General features: G+C 56.5%; 1 protein-coding gene across 1 annotated transcript in view; it reads left to right on the top strand.

The window, feature by feature from the left end:
- Positions 1 to 26,171, top strand: part of ZSWIM5 (zinc finger SWIM-type containing 5) — a 102,818-nt gene that overhangs the window by 61,478 nt on the left and 15,169 nt on the right. The window contains exons 2-9 of the mRNA XM_078615078.1: positions 12,986 to 13,342; positions 14,069 to 14,217; positions 14,806 to 14,956; positions 20,151 to 20,315; positions 21,003 to 21,173; positions 21,834 to 21,980; positions 22,834 to 22,974; positions 24,246 to 24,535. Of these exons, the coding sequence (XP_078471204.1) occupies positions 12,986 to 13,342; positions 14,069 to 14,217; positions 14,806 to 14,956; positions 20,151 to 20,315; positions 21,003 to 21,173; positions 21,834 to 21,980; positions 22,834 to 22,974; positions 24,246 to 24,535 (1,571 nt within the window). The remainder of the gene's footprint in view (positions 1 to 12,985; positions 13,343 to 14,068; positions 14,218 to 14,805; positions 14,957 to 20,150; positions 20,316 to 21,002; positions 21,174 to 21,833; positions 21,981 to 22,833; positions 22,975 to 24,245; positions 24,536 to 26,171) is intronic.

Here is a 26,171-nt window from a genome sequence, read left to right as displayed (position 1 = left end):
GTCTCGGGCTTGGAGGCCCGGCGGCGCGGCCCCCCCCTCCGTGATGAAACGGTAGCGCGCGAGCGTTCCGGTTTGTTTCGTGTCGCTCCGCCCGTGTAGACGTCGCGGGCCACCGTGCCGGGCCGAGCGTGGCTATTTAATACTCCGGCGGTCACCGCCAGCAGGGGGAGTAGTCGTTGCCCGAAATGCTCCAAGCGGATCGTGTTTCTCCCTCTACGCTCTCATCAGGGAGGATTGTCTGGTGCTGACGCCCCCAGCTCCGGTGCGTTGTTGGGGCCCGCGTGCGTACCCCTGTGTACGTGCTCGTGTGTGCCAGTCATCTCGGCCAGTCGACCCATGGCACCTTGGGTCTGTCCCTTGACCTGGCCAGCGGACATTCGCGCCTTCACGTGGCCTTAATGTGCACTTAGCCTGGCACAAGCGCCGTGGTGACGGCGGTTTTTGTGGTAAGTGCGCTGCGCTATGAACCCGGCGACCTGGATTCGATTTCCGCTCACGGCCAACACCAGTAACGATTATTTGAACTGGTCCTGGGCCTCCCCTTGGTCGACTCAGCCTCGAATGAGTACCTGGTGCAGTGTGTAAACATCGCCACTGGGGAGGCAAAGGCGGCTGGGCGTGGTGCTGGCCACCCACCTTCTCGTGTGCCATGCTGGTCTTCAAAGGTGCTCGCAAACAGCACTTGCCTCAATAGTGTGTTACGGCTACACAAGGGATCTTTTTCTTTTTGCGCGCGCTGTGGTTAGCTTGCTGCGCTACGGACCCGGCACCGCGAGTTTGATTCCCGCTCACGACTATTAACAGTGACGATTATCTGACCCGGTTCTGGGCCTCCCAGAGGTCGACTCAACCTCAAATGAGTACCTGGTGCGGTGTGTATAAATCATCACTGTTATTATATTAATTTAGAATATGTTAATATATCATATGTTAATATCATATACTATGTACACAAGTGGCCTGGCGTGGTGTTGGCAACCCCTCCCGTTGTGTGCCCTGCCGGCCTTCCCAGTCGCTCGCTCACAGCACTTGCCCCAACAGGCTACTAAAGGCTACGTGAGGGGGGTTCTTTGTCTTTGTGCCTGCGAGTGTTCGTGCTATTGTGACCCACGTCATCATCACCACCATGTTCAATCCACTGCTGGATGAAGGGCTCTCCAATGCCGTTTGGTACCTTTTAACGACCGCACAACGCTAACAATCCGGCCAGGACCCGTGCTCATGAGCCGATTTCATCGCTCCACATCTTGGGCAGACGGGCTCCCAGGACGCCTACGCTTCCCTTTTACTGTCACTCCCATCGTGAGTCTCGGCCGTAAATTTTATCTTCCATCCTAGCCTCGGCGTGCCGCGGCCCACCCTAGCCCCACTCGCCTCTCCGGGACATGTGATGCCTCTTTGCTTGAGCCGCGTTCTCCGATTCACGTGCCGCCGCTCTTCCCGTCTCTCCATAGCGAGATGTTAACTACCTCGCCTGGTGTACAGGAGGTCGTGGGTTCGAATCCGACCCTGACGCCTGCTTCTGTATATTTGGAGTTTGCGTGTCGCTCTCCCTGTGGTCGCGTGGATTTTTCTCCGGGTCTTCTCCGCACATTTAGAATCAACGTCACCCGTTTTAGAGTGTTTGGCTGGCTGTCCATTTCCAAGTGACGATGAGCCACTTCGTTCAGCTGTCATTTATGATAGCCAGGTCACTTCTGAAAAAGATCTATTTTGCTCGGTGGGCCTTTCCTGGTAAAATAAAAACATTCTAGATTTGAAGTTTTGTGACTGCAAGGATCCATACTCTTTGGTTCTTTCGGTAAAGTCACGTAGGTGAAAAAAATAAAAATAAAAAGAAGAAATAAAAATATAATAAATAAGAATAAATAATAATTTGAAAAAATAAAACATTTAATTTTTATGTATTCTTATTTTTTTCACCTACATGACTTTACCGAAAGAGCCAAGGAGTATAAAATAAAAACAGTTATTCATTGCAAGCAGGCGCTTCTTTTGTTCAGACGTTTCCTTTTCCTTCGCACGCGTCGAATAAACCGGGCGAACTGCAATCGATTGCACGCAACTTATGCAAATCGTATGCAAATGCTCCGCTAATGTTACTTTGGGCTAACGGAGCAAAACCAAATCCGCATCTGTTCCCCCCCCCCCCGCCATCTCTCTGTGGTAAATTCACGCTCGTTAAGAACGACACGATTACTATTGTAATGGACCTCAGGTCTGCCCTGCAGCACTTGTCCCCAACAGTCTACGATGCTACACGGTGGGGGCCTGCAGCGATGGGGGTGGGGGGTGTGTTTGTGGCGGTGCTGTTGTGGGCGGCGGTGGTGGCGGTGGGGACAACTACATCCAGCAGTGGATTGACAAAGGGCGGCTATAAATGATTACGTTTTTTAAAAAAGTCTTTCATTTAAAATGTGTTACTTGCGTGCGGTGGAAATCCGCCGGGCCAGTTGTCCTCACCTCCTCACAAACGCGATAATGAATCCCAGAGGGGCGACGGGAGACGGAGGGAGAATTGGGGAGAGTTCACAGCTTTCCCGGAGAGCGACGGGGGAGCTCTCCGGGAAGGGGAAGAGAGCGGAAGAGGGAGGAGGGAGCGTCTCTCCTCTCCCGGCCGCACTCTCTCTCCTCCCCAGCTCTCTTCTTCCCCTCCTCGCTCGTGATCTCTAAATAACAAGGGGACATTACTGTCTCGTGGTAGAGCAGATGAGACGCTGCCCACCCCGCTGCCTTACCGACCAGAGGTCATTTGAAAAGGGATCTGGGCCGGACCTAGTTCTAAGATATCCGCTTCCGTGCACCGTTCTCAAATGTCTCTTTTTTTTTTTGTTCCACTGCGAAACCTCTTTTGCTCATGCCGGGACTGTGCCCAGCCAGCCGCAGCATGGGTCAGGAGGCGTCGCCACCACCACCGGGTTGTGTTTCCCACTGCAGAAATCGTGTAAATAACGCGATCTAACCCAAAAACGTTTATTATGAATAATTTTGGTCGCGAAAGCCTACGTGTTAAACAGAAACCGTGCCGTTACCGACCGATCTCGCACTTAAACAAATGCGCCCTGAAGGCCTCAGCTCCTGGCCCCCGCTCGCCCCCCTGAGCCAGTTTGCTGGTTCTCGCAAGGCCAGCGTGGTGGCATGGCTTGGTTTGGCACGGTAAGTCGCCAGTGGAAAATCACCCAGACTCTTGGGCAGTGGTTCTCAAAAAATGTTTAGCTACTGTGTACCACCCTTGTTGAATTTTGTTTCAGCCGAGTTAACTCCACCCCCCCCTTGCCTGACCTAACATTGCTGTGAAATAAATGTATGAAAAATTTACATCAATTGTCCATTTTGTGAGGTAATCCTAACTAGCTGTTATTAACTATTAGCGAATAAAAATTAATTCAACGGACGCTCTGCGTGCGTGACGTAATTTGTTCGCGATCGCTGGTTACTCTTGTTAAACCCGCAATGTTTACGATCATTGAGTTGAGAAATGTCTTTTATACGCTTCTAGGTTACCGTTTGCATTAAAACGTTATCTTAGTTATTTTATATTGGCAGACTCAAACATGATTATTATTCTCACGTAGCATATCATTTCACACATTTATAAATCACCTGAGGGTACCCCCGTGGGACATGCCACGTGTACCCCCAGGGGTCCGGGTACCCCCCCCCCCCCCCCGGTTTAGCACCCACTGCTCTTCGGGATTCTGCGTTGGCTTGGCCCGGCAGATGTTGCAGTGGAAAAGTGCGCAGTATCGCGAGTCGCGCTTGTGTGCTCGAGATCCGATGGGATGCTTTTTTGTTTTCCGTCGACGCCGATGGCACAATCGGGGAGAACAATTCGGGCGGAAAATATCGCCGGGAAAGGAGGGGAACGTACGGGAAGAGGAGGAGTTGCATGGGTGGTTGTGCGAGTCATTAGGGTGATGGGATGTCTCGTTGGACAGGAGGTGGTGGGCAGGGTTAGGGGTTAGAGGAGGGGAGAAGAGACGAGGGCTCGGTTTGCCTTGATGAAAACAGGTCGGCTAGCTGCCCCGTTTATTCCGATGCCTCCTTGAAGGGTCGTCACGCTCGCAGACAATTCTTCTTGCTGTAACGATCACTATTTTGTGGTGGCGGGGGAGGGGGCTGGTAGGGGGGCCCATTGGGGGGGTTGCCCATTGGCTGTTGTGCTGCGTCGCTGAGGAGAGCAGACTTGGTTAGGTCAAAGGTAAAAGGGACCACGATGCTACCTTCCCACTGGGCCTCACCACGCCTTGGCAGTACCGTGCAATCTTCCCCGGTTAAAGCCGCCGCTCATTCCGAGCCCGGCACCCCTCGGAGGAAAACGCCGAAAACTTGCGCCGCGCGCCGGTGATAAATCCAAACAATTACGCAATAATTTAATTAGGCCTTTTTAAAAAGCCGCCGATTAAGCAGTTGACCACTTGGGCTTTTGTGCCGCCGTTTAGCGAGCGTGATGGAACGATCGCAGATGTTTCTTGCGAGGACCGGTAGCGAGCGAGCGTGCGGGACCGTTTAACCGCCTTAATGAATCACCTGAGTGCCGCTCGCCACCGCCCCCCCCCCCTCCCCCCCCCCCTCCCCCCTCCTGGTTCCGTGCGTTTTACCGATCGTCTGCCACCGCTCGCGTCTCCGTCCGTCTCTTTGTTGCGGCGGCGGCTTCGGCGGCGGCGGCGGCTTACCGTGGCGTGAATATCTCGTGGCCTCCCTCATTTAATACGTCCCATTGAGGCGTCCCCCCCCCCCCCGCCGTCGCAAAGGCCTAGGTCTGGAAACGCGGGTGGTATTGTACGTATGTGTGTATGTTGAACTTCTTTCGCCCCATACGTAGCCGGCCGTGCTCTTCGAAGGTGCGTGCTAAAGGAGGCGACGCAATTGGGGGGGGGGGGGGGGGGTCTGTGGTCATTCACCCGCCCCATGTATCAATGAATTGTCACAATTTGGGAGGCAAGATTGAACGGGCTTCGTGATCGTTCCATGCGTTACTATTTTGGTATTTTTATCAGGTGAGGCCCGCTGAGCTTTATTAGCTGCTTTTTCAGAAGCGACCTGGCCACAAATGATAGCTCAACGAAGTGACTTCTTACGCGGGAAATGTACAGCAGCCAAAGACTCTGAAACGCGTGATGTGGATTCTAAACTTCGAGGGAAAAACCAGAGGACCCCGAGAAAAATCGACGCTCCCACGGGGAGAGAGAGACACGCAAACTCCAAATATACAACAGGCGTCGGGGTCGGGATCGAACCCACGACCTCCTGCATACCAGGCGAGGGAGTTAACATCTCGCCAAGGCGGCGCCTATCCACGTTTTGCACCACTGCCCTCGCCAACTCCTGGTGGCAGGGTGGTCGCCCAACAGAGCGACGTCCAGGCTCAAAACCCTGCTTAGCTGCGAGGACGTGAGAGGAACCGGGGGGCGGGGGGGACGGGGCACTGTCCCAGGTGGTTTGGTCGAAGGCTTCGATGCGTGTTGTGCGCGATGGGGGCTCACGCCACCGCTGCAGCCACTAGAGGCGCGACCACGCACGATCGATTCGTGAACAGAGTCGTGACAAATCATCGCATCACGTGGATGGTTGCGGTGGGGGGTGGGGCGGGGGTAGGGCTGGGAGGGGGATGGCGAGGGGGGAATTCTTCAGCTCTGATTGAATACGTTATTGATTTTGGAATCGAGTCGTGCCAGGGTTTGGTATTCAATACCGGCGGATTACTCCATCTCCGCTGCCAAAGCGGCCCGTTTGGTGAGCGCGGAGTGGGGGAGGAGCAGCAGCGGCCACGGCTTCACATGTCACGTGACCTGCACATTGCACGTGCAATGCTGCCAGCCTTGTCGAGACCACCAACTCAAGAGAACAAACGAAGTTTAGCAGATCTTTATTTTAGTCGGTTCCGTGATTATAATTTTTTTGTCCACTCAAGATTATTTTCGTTTTGCTCGCGGGAGGAATTGTTTCCTAAGGGGCTGTTTGTGCACTTGTACAGATGATTTAATTGCTCGCTCGCTTTTTTAGTAGTGGGGGGATTTTCGAACCCCAACGCGCCCTCCCACAAGTGCAATGTACACGTCTATCCATAGTAATCCTACATTGGACGGATGTGGCGTGCCAAGATAATTCTCGGAACTCTGTTTCAGACTTTCGGCTGAAATTAAGCGCGGTCTGTGCACGTCATATTGCGTATCATTTACTTGGTGATGATAGTGGCAATGATGATGACAATGACTGCAATGGTTTCCCTCGCTCTACGCGGGTTTGAGTTCACGCGATTCTCGCGCTGTGTGTGCTGCCAACCTATTTCTACCCAAAATGCGCTGAACTACGCGCTGTGAATTCACTCTGCATGCAGGGCTATGTGGTCGGACGTGGGACAACATTGTCTATGTGCTCTGTGCGCTACTCGGCATGCAGCTGTCTCGCGCATTGCATTGTGGGTTGGCTGCGCTCCATCCTGCGCGGCTTTGCTCCGTGCGCCGATTTTTTTTTTTTTTCGGAACGCATCTGCCGCAAAGAGCGCGGGAAACCCGGATATCGAGGATGATGGCGACAAAGAAGAAACTGACGGAGCGCAATCGTAATGGTGACGGCGACGCTGACGACGATAATCGCGGAAGAAAAGTCGAAGGCGCAGCCCTGCAGTTGCGTGCTCGCTCCGCTGCTGTCCGCAAGGCCTGCACCAGAGGGAGCTCTGGAGTCCAGCGGGAGGCCCCCTCGAGCAGCCATTTGGCCTCCTCTTCCACGCCGTGCCAGCGCGTCTTGGAAAAAAGGGTGTTAGTGTGCCCACACTTAACCGTGCCACACTCCACCCTGCCGATCACAGACTTAGCCGTGGTGAACCCATTAACACTGCGGGCTGGGTGGACGGAGACTCGGGGTGGGGGAGGGGTTGGGGTTTAAGAACCTCGCCCCCCCTCCACGGTGTTTGAACTCACGTGCCGGGGAGATGGAATTGGCCCGGCGACGTCCCGATCGCTAAGTCTGGCAGTGCTGTTAAACCGTTACACCCACGGCGTCACGGTGACGGCGATGACAATGAGCAAAAGCAAGTGGCAATGATTATAACGATTGCGGTGGCGACGTTGATGACGATGACGTCACCAATGATAATGATGATGATGACGACGATGGTGATGACCTCATCCCCCATCGCTCCTCCACCGTCTCTCATTGCTCGGCGCGTTTAGTATTCGGTTTCAGCTCGGCGCGCGTCAGCAAATGAGGCCCGGGGCTTAATTAGCGCAAATTAGGGCCCTCCTCCGCCTCCTTGCCGGGGGGGGGGGGGTGGGGGGCTTCTGGGAAATCAATACGCCCGGCGAAGTGCCCCTCTTAGGGCCCCCCCGATCACTCAGCCTGCCTCCGGCTGTAACCTTCCACCGAACCCAGGCTCTAACCTGCACTACGTAGCTAATTTCATTAAGTCCAGCGCTTGTGCATTCGCCACTTTATTACAATAACAACAACGATGATGATCGTAATACGTTGTTCGCGGACAGCCCTCTTGGCAATCCGCTGCTAGACGAGGGTTTCTCCCCACGCCGTGAGGGTCGCGGGGGTCGTATGACCATACTTCACCACGCTGGTCAGTGGGGGATTAGTGAGTGAAGGACGGGGAAGCGTACAATCGCACTGCGGCAATGGGTTTCGCCGCACTGCCCCCTGTTGTACTGCAAGAAGTGTCGCCACACAGGAGATTGTGACAGCTGTTACGCCTGGTGTGCCGCCGGTCCCAGCACTGTGCAGGCTGAAAGCTGCTTAGCTTACAAAATCAGACAAGACCAGACGCGTTCCGGCCGTGGTGGTGGTGATTGCATGTCAATGGTTGTGGTTTTTTTGTGTGCCTTTCAGAGTCAAAAGTGTTGAGTTCCTTCTCAAATGAGCATTGGTGCATTGATGTTCATTTCCTGTTCAAAGCTCTGAGCCGGTGGTAGAATTTCCACATTCCTATGGCGGGGGGCGAGAATATCCATTTGACAACCACCGTTCACCTGCCCTCAAACTGGTATTACTTTTTATCGATCACGGAGGGATGATGGGATGAGTCAATCCCCACCCCTGCCGCCCCCGTTTGTTTTGTCGTGGGACTACCTGGCCATGGCAATTGTCTTTGCTGGTGGTGTCTTCGTAGTGGTGTGTTAGTGGTGGTGGTGTGTTGGTGGTGGTGTGTTGGTAGTGGTGGTGGCTGGATCATGTAGCCCGCATGCCCAGCCACCGCATGCCTAAACCGCTTTTGTTTGGCCGGTTGGTGCGGCACGGGCTAGAGAAGAGATGGAGTGATGTGGTACAAGAGGACGTGGAGCTGAGTGGATTTGCCGATGACTGGTACCAGCGGTGTCAAGATCGGCCTCAGTGGAGGAGGCTCGTGAAGGACGCTACTGGGCAGTTGGAGGCAATCACCCTCCAGCAACGGAGGGCGGAGGAGCGATGCTCACAACAATGAGCAGAGCGCCGGATGCCTAAAGCACAGCAAGTTGGCACAGTAGGGGGCACAGGTGGTGCAATCTGCCAGTCATCTCAGTCAGTCGACCCGTGGCACCTGCATCTGCCCTGTGACCTCCCTGCCAGCCGGCGTTTGACACTTCACGTGGCCTCAACGTGCACATAGCCTGGCACAAGCGCCGTGGTGACGTCACCGCCACTTAGTGGCGAATGACTTTTTGATGGTGGTGTGTTAGTGGTGGTGTGTTAGCGGTGGTGGTGGTGTGTTAGTAGTGGTGGTGGTAGTATAGAAGTGGTGGTGGTGGTGTGTTAGTAGTGGTGGTGGTTGTGTGTTAGTGGTGGTGGTCGTGTAGAAGTGGTGGTGGTGTGTTGGTGGTGGTGGTGTGTATTAGTCGTGGTGGTGGTGTGTTAGTAGTGGTGATGTTAGTGGTGCATTAATAGTGGTGTTTTGTTACTTATGGTGGTGGTTTGTTTGCAGTGGTGTCGTCATGTTACTGGTGGTGGTGTGTTCATAGTGGTGACCGCGTCGTGTTAATAGTGCTGCTGGTTGCGTGTTATCGCTGGCGGTGGCGGTGCTGTGTTAACGTTAGCGGTGATGACGCGGCGCATTCGCTCTTATTCTCGGCGACGACAATGCTGCCGCTGTAGACGACATTCCTGGCGCCACTGATGGTGGCCGTGCGGCTTTGCGCTCCGCGGGAACCGCTCCGAAGGCCCCCGCGGCCTCTACGGCTGCGACGGCGTCTCGTCGCACGCAAGAACCCGACAAACGTGGCACCGGGATAGAGAGCTCGCCCCCCCCACCGCCCCCCCCTCCTCATCAGCACTGATGGCTATGTTCATTAGACGCGCTCTCGGGGGGCCGCATTCATTAGAGAAGTGCTCCCCCTGGGACCCCTTACAATATGGCATCACCCCCCCCCCCCTGCAATACAGACGCCCCCCCCCCCCGCCCTGGTTAGAGAAGGAGGATGTCTCGCTCACGTGTTTGGGGGGGCGGGCTCGGGGGGGGGGTGTCGGGCAGGAAGAGAGAGAGAGTCGTGGAGGGGGGGGGTGAGAGACAATTGGGGGGTTTGGATGTAATGGGATTGGGTGGTGGGTGGGGATTGGGTGGTGGTGGTGGGCGGGGGGTGTTGGGGTGGGGGCGCGTGTAGCGTTTTAACGAACCGCCTTTGTTAGGAGAACCTCTTAAATACGCGGCCCAAATGTTGCGAGCGTAAAGTTTATGGGTTTTTTTTTTTGCCGATGCGATAATTAGGTAGGGGTAGGGGTGCCGGGCGGTGGGTGGTGGTGCGTGTTGGGGGGAGGAATTTGATTATCGCGATTGGCAGCCACCGCTCCTCCAAAACCTCTCTCTGCACCGCTCACCCCCCAGCCATTACCACGGTTATTGTGCCGCACCTGCGCAGTTAAGGGCTGCTGCTGTTGCCACGGTGGTGGTGGTGAACGCACTCTGCTTGCAATCCAGAGGTTGCGGTCCGATCCCAGTGTGGGTTATAGTCGTGTGGGTATAGTCGTGTGGTTATACTCGAGTGGAGGGCCCTCCTTCTATCGAATCTGTTGTATTGGAAATGTACGGAATACGTGGCAATTGATAACACCGGTATATAGTTGGAGTGAATCCCCCGGCCGTACTTTCATCTTATTTTTTTAGGAGTTCGCAGTGGTGTGAATGTGTCGGATCGATCCTCGCTCGCGCGCGATCGCCATCGTCGAGTTTAAACGGTGAATCGCCACGGTGCCTGCGACCCGGAGGGACCGTTCACGACGCAATAGAAGAGCGGTGGAACGCACGACCCTACGGTCACACAGCCCAAGCCAAGCAGCAGGCTCCCAGGGCCACCCAGGGCCACCCGAGCCACGCGGGCCAGCTGGGCCAGCCAGGTCTGCCAAGCCAACGTTGACCAACCGAGGCCACCCCAGGCCACCCCAGGCCACCCCAGGCCACCCCAGGCCACCCCAGGCCACCCCAGGCCACCCCAGGCCACCCCAGGCCACCCCGGGCCAGCCAGGGCAGCCAAGCCACCAAAGGCCACCCATGTCACTCAGGGCCACCTTATCGACCGATAGCTTCTCCCAGATGGTATTGTGTGCCCCCCACCCCTCCCCCGGCACTCACCGTCTCGCTCTGACAGAACAGACGAACCTCGCGAGGACGCCTTTGTTTAAAGCGCACGCACGCAGACGAGAAGGACAATAAATAAATAACAAAATGTGAAATCCGCCAGCGTACGCATTAAATGTAAGCCTCTTAGCTAATGCCTCTTAATTACTGCCACAAAGTGAACAACACGGACGGGCGATTTTGGAAATGTAAAATAATAGCTTTCTCAGGGTCACCACCGACTGCGGTTCAGTGTTTCTTTGCCAACGCTCCCGCGCCACCATTGCCGTCGCCGGCACCGCCGGTACTATCACCCGGCGCTGGCTTTTTGTTTGGCGTGAATGCGCTATCGGTGTCACGGAGCCGTCCTCTTTGTGTTCTGCTTTTAAGGCCGCGCGTGTTAAGTGCCCAATCTCCACGGCGGGTAAAAATGTGACATTTGCTTGGGAAATATTTATTATTTTGTGTCCGCGTCGCCATCGCGCGCGTTTTTGTGCGCGAGCGGCAACGTGGCGGTCAGCGCTACGCTGCGCTACGAATCCAGCGACCCAAGTTCGATTCCCGCTCACGGCCAACACCGGTGACGATTATCTGAACCGGTCATGGGCCTCCCCCTATGTCGACTCAACCTCAAATGAGTATTTTGTGTGGTGTGTAAACATCGCTGCTGGGGAGACAAAGGCCGGCGGGGGTGGTGCCTGCCACCCACTCCCTCGTGAGCCGTGCTGGCCTTCATGTGTGCTACTCGCTAGCAGTGTTTGCCCCAACGGTCTGTTGAGGCTATACGGGGAATCTTTGTCTTTGCGGCGTGTGTGTTTCTTTCAAAGGCTTTTTTTTGTTAGACGTCGCGATTCAATGTTGCCGTCCGTTTATTTTTCTTCCTGTATATATATAAAAACAAATGAAACCGAGCGGTCATTCACTCGGGATCGGTGGTGTCAAGCCGCGAGACAAAAGAGTCTTCCGGCTGGGAGCTCTTCCCAGCGAGCAGTGCACCATCCTGTGTCGCACAACAACGAACGCCGGGTCGAGCGTGGTGGCTGCCAGTGGTGAGCGCACTGTCAATCACCTGGAGGGACCTGAGCTGGATTCCCGGTCACGGCTAACGCCGCTTGCGCGTGGTAACTGAACCGTTTCCTGGGCACCCTCCCACTGAACCCCCCACTTTCACCAACTCGCACCGACCAGCGTGGTGAAGTATGGTCAAACAGTCCCCGCGGCCGACGCGATGCGGGAAGGCTTTTGGCCAGTAGTGGATCGATATAATGGGCCGCATCCCGTCGCGTGACGTCAGAGCTCAGTTAACTTGGCCTCTCTGTTATCCACATTTGGAGGTCACACCGTATGCAGTGGATATGCTCCAATCTTAGTGTTCGTCATCTGTCAATCAAACCAAACATTTCAATTCCCAGGGCTGGAATTCGGCCAAATTAAGCGAGAGCCAAATTTTGCTAACCGAGGTGAGGCCATCAACGCCTTGCGCCGTGGAAGTCTGCTAGCGTCTACAGAAGTATTACGGGTTGCTGTGAAGTCTAATGGGTGAAGTCTAATGGGTCCGCATGTGAGTTAATGGGACTCTCTTTGTGAGTCTATGGGTTTCTTTGCATTGCTCCGGGTGTCGTTCTATGGGTCTCTACATTAAATCTCATCTCTCAGTTCTGCTTGTAAATCAGTTTAATCGGCTGCGGTTGAAACTCGGAGGTTGTCGTTGGTCCCGGGCTCAGCGTCTCTGACCCCCCTGAGCCACCTCTTGCTGCCACGCGCAAGTCCGGTTCTTTGGTCACCCCACTGCTGGATGAGGGCCTTCCAACGCCGTATGGGTCATGGGGGATTATTTTTTATGCACTTGGCCACGCTGGTCGGTGCGGGGTCACCGGGGAGCGGTGGCGCAGCGGTTTGCACGCTGTGCTATGAACCCGGTGGCCCGAGTTTGATTCCCGCTCGCGGCCAACACTGGTGGCGATTAACTGAACCGGTCCTGGGTCTCCACCTAGGTCGACTCGGCCTCAAATGAGCACCTGGTGCGGCGTATGAACATCGCCACTTGGTGAGCGGGCGTGTGGTGCTGGCAACCCACCGCTTCGTGTGCTGTTCCGGCCTTGATAGGCGCTCGCTAACAGTACTTGCCAAAGAAATCCATTAAGGCTATACGGGGGGGGGGGGGGGTGGTACTGGTGGGTTGGTAAGTGAGTGTGCGTGTACATACGCATGTGTGTGCATGTGTGCGTGCGTGTCATCGCAAGGTGCACTTAGCCTGGCGTATGCTCCCTTGGTGACGAACTGTGGCTGTCGATGTCGTTGCTGTTGTTTTTGGCGTGTGGGAGGAAGCTCTTTGCAAACGGGATGTTCCATCGTAATTCATTTTTCCAGGTTCAACATATATTTTGCAGACTAAAAGAAATTAAATGTAACAATAAACCCTGTCCCCCCCCCCCCCTCTGTCCCTCTCGCCAGGCTTCCACCTGAGCGGCACAGTGACGGAACCGGCGTCGCAGTCGGAGCCGGAGCGCGTTTACAGCGTCGCCATCAGCTTCGACCGCTGCAAGATCACGTCGGTGTGCTGCGGCTGCGGCGAGCGCGACATCGTCTACTGCGCCCACGTCGCCGCGCTCTCGCTCTACCGCATCCGGCGCGCCGAGCGCGTCCGTCTGCGGCTGCCCATCTCGGAGACGCTGTCGCAGCTGAGCCGCGACCAGCTCCAGAAGCTTTGCCAGTACCTGATAGCGGCGCACCACACCGAGGTGCTGCCCACAGCGCAGAGGCTCGCCGACGAGATCCTCTCGGCAGACTCCGAGATCAACCAGCTGCACGGTGAGAGCCGCCGGCGGTCGGGGGCGGTGGGCGGGGCGTGGGGGACGGGTGGGGGGAGCGCCGGCATCGGCGGAATCGGGTCGAGCGGTGAGATTCGGGATTCGAGTTTGCCGGGTTCGGCGATGTGAGCGGAACTTTGGTGCATGGTGACATGTTGGCCGGCGATGCTGGATTAGTGATGGGGCGTTAACCGGGTATGCGGTGAGATGCTGCTCGCATAGTTAGATCGGCGATGCCTGGGTCATTATCTGCGTTAACCGGATGCAGGGTGAGACGCTAGATCATTGATGCTGAATCGGCGATACAGATGGACTGGATGCATGGCGGAACGCTGGAAGCGATGCCAAATGGTGAATCCGGAATGGTGATACAGACTTGCCGGATCCAGAGTGAGATGTTGGTAGTGATGCCAGACCATTGATTCCGGATCGGCGATACGGATATTTTCTTGGGTGCATGGTGGGACCCCGGTAGTGATGCCAGAAGGGTGAAACAGGGTTTGCCGGGTTGATAGGGTGGGACGCTGGCAGTTTCGGCATAAACGATCGTATCGGTCAACGTGGCTGGCAGGGTGCTTGTGGCCTGGAAAACCGAACCCCTCTCTCCCGCGTTCGGGAGACCAGTTGTATTTTTGTGGCACGCACGAGCAACACGCGTGTGCTCTCGCGCGGCGGTTTTGCGTGTTCACGTCTTGACGTTGTGGCCTCCCCCCGCGTGGTTGCGCAGGCGCTCCGGACCCCACGGCGGGCGCGAGCGTGGACGACGTGAACTGCTGGCACCTGGACGAGGAGCAGGTGCAGGAGCAGGTGAAGCAGTTCCTGTCGCAGGGCGGCTACTATGGCTCCGGCAAGCAGCTCAACTCCATGTTCGCCAAGGTGCGTGTGTGCGTGCGTGCGTCCCTCCCTCGCTCCCTCCTATTTGTTTTTCCCTCCATCCGTCCGACTGTCTGTTACTCCCTCCCTACATTTGTCTGTCCGGCTGTCCATATCGAGGGATTTGCAGCGCTCATCCGCTCCCCCCCATTCATCCTTTGGTTTCTCCCGCGAGGGAGTTAACGCGAGTGTTCGACCGGAGGGCATCCTCAACGAGTCTCATTTCATACGTCGGTGTCGCCAAATATTTCGACAATTTGCCTACCCTCAATATCTCGCTTGCCTTTCAACATTCCTCTCCTCCTCTTCCGCCGGTTGTGCCGCTAAACCAAATCTGTTTTTCGCGTTCGCCCGCCACGTGACAAGTTTTCTTGGTTAGCTCCGTCGCCGGGTGGTGGAGTGTTCGAGTTACATGTTGACATTGCACGCTGCACGATGATCTAACCTCAAAATAAAAAAAATAAAACAGCAATTATGCGTGACCCACCGGAACCGTTTTTTGACATTTACATTTTTTTATTCTCTCGCTCCCTTGCTTGCCCTCTCACTCGCTCCCTCGACCTCCTCCGCTCGCCCTCCTTTCGCCCGCAGGTGCGGGAGATGCTGAAGATGCGGGACTCGAATGGGGCGAGAATGCTGACGCTCATCACGGAGCAGTTCATGGCCGACCCGCGCCTCGGGCTGTGGCGGCAGCAGGGGACGACCATGACGGACAAGTGCCGGCAACTGTGGGACGAGCTCGGTGAGAGACGCCGCGCCCGGCCATTTACCGGGCAGCAGCTATCCCCCTCCCCTGCCCTGGTCCTCGCCCGGTTAATGTCCGTTTCTCCTGCTCGCCATGTGCCTCCGTTGGATTCCCACGGTCGTTTTGACCTGCAGCCGAGCACAGGACTCGCCAAATCTCGATCGCGGTTTGTGCCGTCCGCTCTGCGGCAGACGCCGCTACCGCCATGCCTACCCCCCCCCCCCAACCCACCACCGAATGTAATCCGGTTACTTTAGCGATCGATTCCTATTCGGCGGATAGTCGGTTCCATCGCTCGACTAATCGGATAACAGGAAAATAGTCTCAACTATGTACCCGCGTGCGCCGCTGGACGGGAGGTGATGGGGCGGAATTTGATGACATCATCGGCCGCACCTCCGATTCAGCACGGTTGGCTCTACGTACGGTGCGAAAGAAGTTCAACATACATACAGACGCACTTGCATCGCGCTGGGCGTGCCTTGTAGGCGGGAGGCAGGATTCGGGCACGGGCGTGATGTTTAAAGCGGGCCCTGAGGAATTGACCGCAAAAAGGTTTTCGATTAAATGAATCCACTGCAAAACGAACCACCACACACAGCCTTAACAGGGTTACGAACCTGCGACAGGCGGGCGGCCGGCAAGCCTGTTGTGACCGCTGGACCAGGGAGCCGCTCGGATACGTGTTGACCGGTCCCTCCGGCCAGCGGCCATCGTGGGAGAGGGGCGGGTGCGTTGGAGTAGCAAATTGATTGCTCGTTAACCGCGCGAGGCCCTTTGGACGCCACTGGCAGAACCGGCGGCTCCCGTCCGCCCTTCTTCCCGACCTTGTCCCCGGCCGCGCACCACCGTATATGTACACACACAAATATTTAGTAATTTATCCCCAATTTTATTCCGATATCACCGTCCGCCGGCGCCGCGTGGCGAGACGAAGCATCCGTTGGCGATTTCCGCGAGAGATCTCCCGCGGAGTTCCCGAACGGAGGCGGATATGACGGAGCTACTTCCGAGATGCCTCGCTTCAAGTCCCCTCCCACCGGTCCCCACAGTAGGTGGCAGTGCTGCGTCATGGCATGTTGATCCACTGCTGGATGATTGGGGCGTCACCATCCTGGGGCAGTCCCCGGTCGGTGGAGACGCGGGGAGAGCGAACGCGTTGGGAGCGTGGCGAGCGCAGTACAACATTGGTGGGGGGGGGGGGGGTGCGGGCGATGCACCATCGTGAGCCAGAAGTATTTGACACCTCTGTTCTGAAGTTCGTGGAAAGGGTTAAGTATCGGGAGTCCTGACGCATCCATTGCAGAAAGGTTATGGGGAGAGCAGCAAGAAAGGTTGAAAATTATAATTTAGGCTCCTTTCATTGCGCGTGTCCACAACGGTTAGTAAACATCACGCGGAGAGGGAGCGCGAGAGAGGGGGAAGGCGGGGGGGGAGAGACTGCCACGTATAGCGAGAAAAGTCTTTGCATAGCAATTGCTCCGTATTAATTTGGCGAATTCAAATTTCAGCCCGGACGGCGTTGCCGAGATTGACATCTCATTTCCAAAAGAGGCCTCCGGAAAATTGCCACCGAAACACTGCCCCCCCCCCCCCATTCGCTCTCGAGAAATAAATAAATATGTGCCTACCGCGAGATAAACAAACGGAACCGGCAGCCAGCGCGTGGCGATGCGAACCGCGCGGCACGTCCCGGCGGTGTTTCGCGAGCCTCTGCCTTGCTCGGAGATTCTCGACAAAGCGTGTAAGGGGCATTGCTGCGGTTGGGATGGATGGACCGCGTCGGTCTTTCAGTTGCGTCGCCCTCCACAGGAGGAGCCCTCCGCAGGGGATTGTTTTGGCCTAGTCTTCCACGTGGGTGTGACCTGCCACTACTGGCGGGACGGATTCCTCCAGCATAAATCAATATTCTGATTCTGGTGCGAGTCCGTCTTGGAAGAGGTGGGAGAGATGCCCACAAGCTGCGCGATCGCACGCGACCCACCGATCATAGGCCTACTGTGGTGGCGGCACCCATTTAGACGCCGGCTGGGTGGAGAGTGACGGTGGTGGAGTGGGGGAGGGGATAGGGCGGTTGTGGGAGGATTTAGAAAACTTACCCCTCGGTTTCAACCGCCGCGTCACAGGGAGATGGAGTCGAACCGGCGATCCTCTGGATCACAAGTCCAGCTCGCTCACTCGCCACGCTACCACCACCGTGGCAGCATGCCACCCCGCCCCCCCCCCGCATCGCAACACGACGATCGCGTGCCACGTGCTTCTGCACGACTTTCGGAAGCTTCGCCGGGTTAAGTCCATGAACCTTCAGGAAGCTGCCGCAGCAAATGCGTTACGTTTCAAAGTGACTGACCTTGTCGGATTTCTGGATGACGTGCGAGGGTCCGGGTTAATGGGCGGCCTTGCAAATTGAAATGCGTCGGCTTCCTTCCCCCCCCCCCCGCCCCGCCATCCAAATGAATAAATAACGCCGCAAAATCTTTGACGCGTCAAAAAAATCTCACGACGTTTCAAATCTAAATAATCTCGGCTCTGTTCCCCCCCCCCCCCCCCACCGCCGTTCAATGTTTTGACAGAGCGGTCGGCAAATCTCTCGAGGCCGGGCTTCGGCTCCACCGCCACCTCTTAGAAAAGAAAAAAAATTCAAATTAATCGAACGACCTCCGAATGCTCCTACGCAGCTTTCCTCGGTCGTGCTTAATAGGCACTCGCTAAGCACTCACCCTAACGGTCCTTGAGGCTATAATAGTGGGGGGCGGGGGGGGGGGAATCTATGTCTCGTGCGTGTGTGTGTCTGTCAGTGCGGGGGGGGGGGGGGGGCGTTGTTGCGGAGTGGTTAGCTCCAATACCAATATCCTCCATTCGCCACGAAGTAACGGTGACATCACCACGGCGCCTGTGCCGGGACAGATGCACTTGGAGGCTACCTCGTGAAGTGTCGAAGACTCTTTGACAGGAGGTCACGGGACAGACCCAGCAGGTGCCATGAGTTGACTTCTTGAGATGACTTGCAGATTCACCAGCTTTGCCCCCTACTCTGCAAACTCCGCTGCATTTTATCCGCCCGGCGCTCCGTCAGTTGTTGTGAGCGTCGCTCCTCTACCCTCCGTTGCTATTGGAGGGCGACTGCCTCCAACTGGCAAGTAGCAGCGTCCTTCACGAGCCTCCTCCACCGCTCTACGAACCCGCACAGGCCGCGTCAACAGTTGCGCCCGGGCTGCGTGGCTCGAAGCGTTGGTGGTGGGACACCTCGGTGGGGGGGGGGGCCCCTCCGCTCCCTCAGCCGCCCCCCGCGCCGTTCCAGACGTGCGTCTGGAGCACCCGGAACGGAGCGGCACGGATGTGAGGGCCGTGCGACTGGCACCGTCGATCAATGCGATTTGAATCGGGCAGTAGAGAGAGAGGACCCCCCTCCCGCCCACCCCCTCGTTATCCATCCGTTTAATTAGAACGCTGAACCTGACAAGCAGCGCTTGCCCCTCAACCCCCCCCATCTCCCCTGCCCCCCCACCCTCTCTCCACCCCGAGCCAACCACTGAGGACGTTGATGCCGCCCGTACCCCCCCCTCCACCCCCTACCACCACCTCCTCCCTCGTCTCGCCCTGCTCATCCGCCAGACAACTATCGCCGGGCGTCCGGGAAGGGATTTCATTTTTTTTTTATCCTCTCGGCTCGATCGAGAAATGTTGTCGGCGTTGTGGTGTTTCTGTGTTTGTATTTTTAAACCCCGGCCCCCAGATGGATGACGGTTTCATGGTGTCTGATCTTGACTACCGTGGCGTCCGGCGCAGGCCTCCGACATTTGCCGTTGAACGTCCCCCCACCCCACACAGCCCCCCCACCCTCCTACCCCCCACTCCGCCACCCTCCCCACACAACCCTCCCACCCCCCCCCACCCTGCCACCTCCCACTCACCACCCCTCACCCACCCCACATGGCCCCCCCACCCTCCCACCACCCACTCCCCCACCCCTCACCCACCCCACACGGCCCCCCACCCTCCTACCCCCCACTCCGTCACCCTCCCCACACAGCCCTCCCACCCTCCCACCTCTCACTCCCCACCCCACCTCCCCCCACCCCACACGGCCCCCCCACCCCTCCACAGCCCCCCCCATTGCCCCCCACCACCCGGTGAAGTACACGGCTGAACATCCCGGGCGACCCGGTGTTAAAGGTTTGTAGTTTGCGAGCCGAGTGGAGCGACGATTCGCTGTTCTGCCGGCCGCTTCACCGTGCCGGGAAGCGGTGTGGTGGACGATGTGGTCGTCATCGTCGTCATCGTCGTCATCGTCGTCATTATCATTATTATTTACTCGCTTGGTGGTCGCCGACACGCTCCGGCCTGGCTACAAACGAACTCCGAATCTGTGCTGGACACCCAGGAATGCAGCGTTAACACAATAATGTAATGTTTACGACGCTTGTGTATATCTGGTCTTCGTTATTATTATTGTCGTGATCATTGTTTTCAAATCTCGAGGAGTTGTCACGCGACCCGACCCTCACTCTCCCTTGACCCCTGCCTCTTGACCCCCCTGACCCCTGACCCCTGACCATTCCGCCCCCCCAACCCACGATCTCCGCGGCTGCCGGCTCTGCGCCCTGAACTATGATCCCCATGTGGATACTCGAAGAAAATGTTTTAAAACTATTAAAACTCTTTATTTTACAGCCCACTGAACTGTACTACAGCTCTCTTTCAGAAGCAACCTGGCCACAAATGATTGCTCAAGGAAGTGGCTTATCACGTGGAAATATCTATAGCAGCCAAATACTCAAAACGCACGTTGATTTATACATTTTGTGGGGAAAAAAATCCACGTGACCATGGGGAGAGAGACACGCAAACTCCAAATATGCAAGGGTCGGGATCAAACCCACATCCTCCTGTATACCAGGAGAGGTAGTTAACATCTCTCCACCGTGGCGCCCTCTTTGTATCGATACATCATAACGTGCCCAATCCAGACAACCTGACCCGGTCCGTCCATCTGTGTCTCTTCACGTGTGACCCCTGTGCCAGGTTCTCAGCGCCCTGACCCAGTCCCGGCTGCCCCCCAAGAATCGACGAATCATCGTGTTCCTGATCGTGACACTCTTTCTCTGGGTGCCGACCTTCCGACACATTGACCCACTGACCGTGACCTCCTCCCCCCTGCCCTCCCTCCCTTCCGACCCCTGTGCCGCAGGCGCCCTGTGGACGTGCGTGGTGCTGAACCCGCACTGCCGCCTGCAGGAGAAGTCCGGCTGGCTGCGGCTGTTGCGGCGCTGGCACGAGGTGGACGTGTGTCCCCTGGAGGACGGTAGCGGCGTCGGCGACCTGCCCAGCGTGTCTCCCTCGCACCACAGCCGAGGTGCGGTCAGCATCGTCAGTCAGTCCGTCCGTCCGTCCGTCCGTCCGTCTGGACGTTTGTCCGGATGGATATCACTCTTGTCTGTTTTGTCTCGTCTGCACCATGTCCATCCACCACACTCACCCACTCATCCACCCATTCACTCACCCACCCACTCAACAACAACAACCGCCATTCGCTACTAAGTTGCGGTCACGTCACCACGGCGCTTGTGCTAGGTGCACTTTAAGACCGCGTGAAGTGTTGAACGCCGACTGGCAGGAGGTCACGGGACAGACCCAGGTGCCATGGGTTGACTGACTGACTCACTTAACCACTCACTCACCCACTCACTCACCTACCCACTTACCTACTCGCTCAGTAACTCACCACACTGGAGGTCACAACAGTTGTCTTTCGCCTCCTTCTTCCCTCTGATCCGCTTTGGAATTCCCTCCTCCCAGCCTCTTCTTTTTTTCCCCAAGTTTGCCGTTTTCAACTTTTGTACTGGTAACCACTGACCCTGATTTAAAAACCAAAAGAAAGATCTATCCACTGCTGGATGAAGCCCTCGGCTCGATTTTCCCGGCATCTCATTAGTGACGTGACGCATTACGAGACATCATCGGTGAAACTTTGCCGTTTGCGCTGACCCCTTGACCTCTTGATGACCTCTTGACCCCTCGCCCCCCTCCCCCCCCTGCGCAGACCCCTTGTCCAGGGGCCGGAGGACAGTGTTCTCGCGAGCGGTGGACGCGTGCGGCCTGCACTGGCAGGACGGCCACCTCCAGCGCATCCTGGGCAACCCCGGCTACCACGGCAACTGTCGCCACGCCGACGACCCCCTCTTTGACCCCCGAGGGCGACCCTTGTGGAACGGTGAGGCGGCGGTCCTGCTCGCCGACTGTGGAATGGGATTTTTAGTCGGTGCTGTCATCTCCCTGCCCCAGACTCGATGCCTTCCTCCTCTCCTCTGCCTAAGACCCCGAGACTCACACAAACCCCTAGACTCTCATAGAGACCCGTAGACTTACACAGAGACCCGTAGACTCACACAGAGCCCTAGACTCTCATAGAGACCTGTTGACTCACACAAAGACCCGTAGACTCACACAGAGCCCTAGACTCTCATAGAGACCTGTAGACTCACACAGAGACCCGTAAACTCAAACAGACCCCTAGACTCTCATAGAGACCTGAAGACTCACACAGAGACCCGTAGACTCACACAGAGACCCGTAGACTCACACAGAGACCCGTAGACTCACACAGAGACCCGTACACTCACACAGAGACCCGTACACTCACACAGAGACCTATGATTTACTGTCTATAAAACTGCCTCTATATGACTTCAGATGCTGTCACATGTCCACAGTGTACAAATTCACACAGCGTTCTGTCATCACTTTAACCCGGCACTGTCTCCCTCCCCCGTGTTCCCTTGTCACCCCCCCTGTGTCCCCCCATCATTCTCCCGTGTTCCCTCCCCCCCCCCACCTTGTCTCTCCATGTTTCCTCCACCCCCCCGCGGAGTAGAGCACGTGCCCACGGCGTGTGCCCGCGTGGACGCGCTGCGCTCGCACGGCTACCCCAAGGAGGCGCTGCGTCTCGCCGTCGCCATCGTCAGCACGCTGCGCTTGCAGCAGCAGCGCCAGCACAAGCTGTACAGGCGGCAGGAGAAGGGTGAGGCCTGTCTGCTGGCGTGTACACACGCGGCAGCGGCAGTAGCGGCAGCAGCAGCAGCATCAGCAGCAGTAGCAGCAGTAACAGCAGCAACGGTAACAACAACAACAGTAGCAGCAACATCAGCAACAGTAGCAGCAGTTACAGCAGCAGTAACAGCAGCAACGGTAACAACAACATCAGCAGCAGCAGTAGCAGCAGCAACATCAGCAGCAGTAGCAGCAGCAACGGTAACAACAACAACAGTAGCGGCAACATCAGCAGCAGTAGCAGCAGCAATATCAGCAGCGTAGCAGCAGCAGCGGTAACAACAGCAGGAGCAGCAGCAGCAGCAGCGACAGCCACCGTCCGCCCACTGATAAATGCATTTAGATTATGTTATTTGGCTTCTGCTATAAATTTCCACATTATAAGCCACTTTGTTGAGCTATCATTTGTGGCCAGGTCGCGTCTGAAAAAGAAGCTAATAGTTCAGTGGGATTTACCTGGTAAAGCATGTTTTAGTTGTGTTTGTGTGTCTTTTTAGTTTGTCTTTCCTATAATTTGCACTGCTAGCTTACTTTTGTACTGTTTGTTGTAACGTTCTGACCTGCCCCGACTGGACATGTGTGAAAAAGAGCTTTATAAATTTTGATTTAAAGCTTTCGTGACTGCAGGGATTCATCTTCTTGGTTCTTTCGGTAAAGTCACGTAGAAGACTTTTACGTGACTTTACCGAAAGAACCAAGAAGATGAGTTTTATAGTTCATCGGATTTCTCCTCCAGTATAAATATTCTGATTCTGAGTGGCGGTGACATCACCTCGCGATCGTGCCACGCCCCACCAACCCCGCCCGCCGCTCCCTCCCCGCAGAGATCTTGCAAAAGGGCACTACGTCGGTGACGAGCGTGGAGGGGTGGGTGGGACACCCCCTCGATCCCATCGGCTGCCTCTTCACCACGCTCACCGAGGGAGCCGTTGGCTCGTCGCACAGCAGCGCGTCCAAGACGAGCGGTCAGCGCCGCCCCTCCCCTCTCACCCCCCCCCGCCCCCCCCCCCCCCGTGCTCCCCCTTCATCACCCCACCCAACCTCCACGCCATTCCTACCCCGCGCCAGTCGCAGCGCCACAAGGGGACAGCCGCCACTCCATCGCCACCACCGTCACCGCTGCCAACACCGCCATCATCACCACCACCACCATTACTAACACCGCCACCACCAAATTTTCACCAACACTGTCACCACCAAAGAAGACAAAGACCCCCCCCCCTGTATAGCCTTAACAGACTTTTGGAGGCAAGTGCTTTCAACGAGCACCTGTGAAGGCCAGAATGGCCCACCAAGGGTTGAGTGGCCAGGGCCACTTTTTACACACCGCACCAGGTACTCATTTGAGGCTGGGTTCGACCTAGGGGAAGCACAGGACCGGTTCAGATATTCGTCACTGGTGTTGGCCATGAGCACGGATCGAACTCGGGCGGCCGGGTTCGTAGCGTTGTGCGCTAACTGCTGAACTATGCACACACACAGACACACCAACAACAACAACCGCCATTCACCACTAAGTGGCGGTGACGTCACCACGATGTTTGTGCCAGGCTATGTGCACGTTGAGGCCACGTGAAGTGTCGAACGCCCGCTGGCAGGAGGTCACGGTGCAGACCCAGGTGCCACGGGTCGAGTGACTTGAGATGACTGGAACATTCCACGTAGCCACCCTCAGTGTTTTTTTGTTGTTTCTGGAGGAGCTCCGAGGGTAAAGATTCAATCTCCTGGCTCCGCCAAATGTGGTTTGGCCAGGAGACGTCATAGACGCCTGTTCCCCCGGGGCCTCCGGCACAAGCTTATTAATTAGACGCGCACGCATGCACCAGCATCCTCTCCAAGCGGGATGTCGCGCGTTGACCGGTGCGGCGTGCGAGCTCGCCAACCGTCACCACCACAACTTTCATTAACACCACCACCATTGTCACCAACACTGTCACAACCACCGACACTGCTGCTGCCGCCTAAATTCCATCTACGATGCCTCCATCTGTATATCTGACGTTTGATGGTCACATGACAGCGGTTTTAATTTATTCAGACAAAAGATAATGACTGCGACGGCGATGACGATCTCGACGATGATAATCGCACCCCTCCATGCCTCCATCCGCGCGCATTGTCTCACAACGGACGCACGCGATAGAGACCTCGAACCTCAGACAGGCGACAGACGACAGACGCCGACCGACGATGCCAATGATCACGCCCGCCCCTCCGTCCGTCCGCCCGTCCGCAGACCCCCTGGGTGGGGACCCCAAGGGGATCGACGGCCTGCACGGCGGGGACCCTTCGGAGCCTGCGTGCCCCTGGGAGGGGGTGAGCGGATTCTTCGGCCCCCCACCGCCCTCCTCGGGCCCGTCCCTGCCGCTGTCGGCCGCCGCGGCCGCGGGCTCGGACGCGTGGCCTTGGTGGGAGGGCGTGGGCGGCGTGTCGCCCGACTCGTGCCTCGCGCTGGCCGTCGAGGTGGCCCTGCTCGGCCTCGGCCAGCAGAGGACGATGCCCGAGGGCCTCTACGCCCAGGAGAAGGTGGGCCCCTGCCGCCGCCGCTACCGCCGCTGCTACCGCTTCTGCTGCTGCCACTTCTCATCCGCCTGCTGCTGCCCTCTGCTACTGCCCTCCTGTGTCTCTTGCTTACCCCACTCCTCACCATTGGAACCTCATTTGCCAGTAAAAAATATGATAATTGTTTTTTTACCCTTCTATCTGGCAACAAAGCTGACACCTTTTTTACAAGGAGTCATGTTTGCATAGACCACAATACCTGCAGTCGGAATGCAAACAAAAACAAAGACGCCAAAAGGCGTCATCTGGTCCAACCCATGTGAGACTAGGCTCTAAGGAAAGCTGTCTCGGGTGTGGACCAATCAACTTCAAGGACAGTGCACATTATCAGAGTTATGTTTTTTGTTTGCATTATGACTGCAGGTTTTGTGGTCTATGCAAACATGACTCCTTGTAAAAAAGGTGTCAGCTTTGTTGCCAGATAGAAGGGTAAAAAATACCCCACTCCTGTGTCTATTATTGCCCCCCTGCAGTGTCTTAGGCTGTACCCCCTGTCTCCTTACCCCCCTTCAGTATCTCCTGCTGTATCTTGTTGACCCACCCCCACTGCCCTCCTCTTGGGTCTATTGCTGACCTCCTGCATTTACCGCTGCTGCTGCTGCCCCGTGACTCCTGGTTGCTCGGTGTTCTTTCCGGCAGTGTGTCTCTGCCGCAGAGTGTAACGATGAACGGCGAGGTGTAGGTTATGAGCGCGTGTGTGTTGAGAGACCTTGACCCTTCGGAGAATAGTTTTCTGTTACTTGGTGACCGCGTGTGATGATTGGCTTTCCGGACAGACTGAAATATGTTTTTGAAACCTGGCGAGAGCTCAGCGAGAGTGGTAGTCGGTCACTGCTCGTGGAAGTCTCGTTCACCGCTCACTCGCGTACCAACCCCGACATCACAGCTCCAGACGATTAACCCTTGAACTACCGCCCCCGACATCACAGCTCCAGCCGAATGACCCTTGAACTACTGCCCCTGACATCACAGCTCCAGCCTGACGACCTTTGAACTACCGCCCTTGACATCACAGCTCTAGCCGTATGACCCTTGAACTACCGCCCCTGACATCACAGCTCCAGCCGAATGACCCTTGAACTACCGCCCCTGACAACACAGCTCCAGCCGAATGACCCTTGAACTACCGCCCCTGACATCACAGCTCCAGCCGAATGACCCTTGAACCACCGCCCCTGACAACACAGCTCCAGCCGAATGACCCTTGAACTACCACCCCTGACATCACAGCTCCAGCCGAATGACCCTTGAACTACCGCCCCTGACATCACAGCTCCAGCCGAATGACCCTTGAACTACCGCCCCTGACATCACAGCTCCAGCCAAATGACCCTTGAACTACCGCCCCTGACATCACAGCTCCAGCCGAATGACCCTTGAACTACCGCCCCTGACATCACAGCTCCAGCCGAATGACCCTTGAACTACCGCCCCTGACATCACAGCTCCAGCCAAATGACCCTTGAACTACCGCCCCTGACATCACAGCTCCAGCCGTATGACCCTTGAACTACCGCCCCCGACATCACAGCTCCAGCCGAATGACCCTTGAACTACCGCCCCTGACATCACAGCTCCAGCCTGACGACCCTTGAACTAC

This window comes from Lampetra planeri, chromosome 46 (assembly GCF_965212315.1).
Source record: "Lampetra planeri chromosome 46, kcLamPlan1.2.h2, whole genome shotgun sequence".
Lineage (NCBI taxonomy): Eukaryota > Metazoa > Chordata > Hyperoartia > Petromyzontiformes > Petromyzontidae > Lampetra > Lampetra planeri.
The sequence above is the reverse complement of the archived record's forward strand: the minus strand, read 5'-3'. Positions and strand labels throughout refer to the sequence as shown.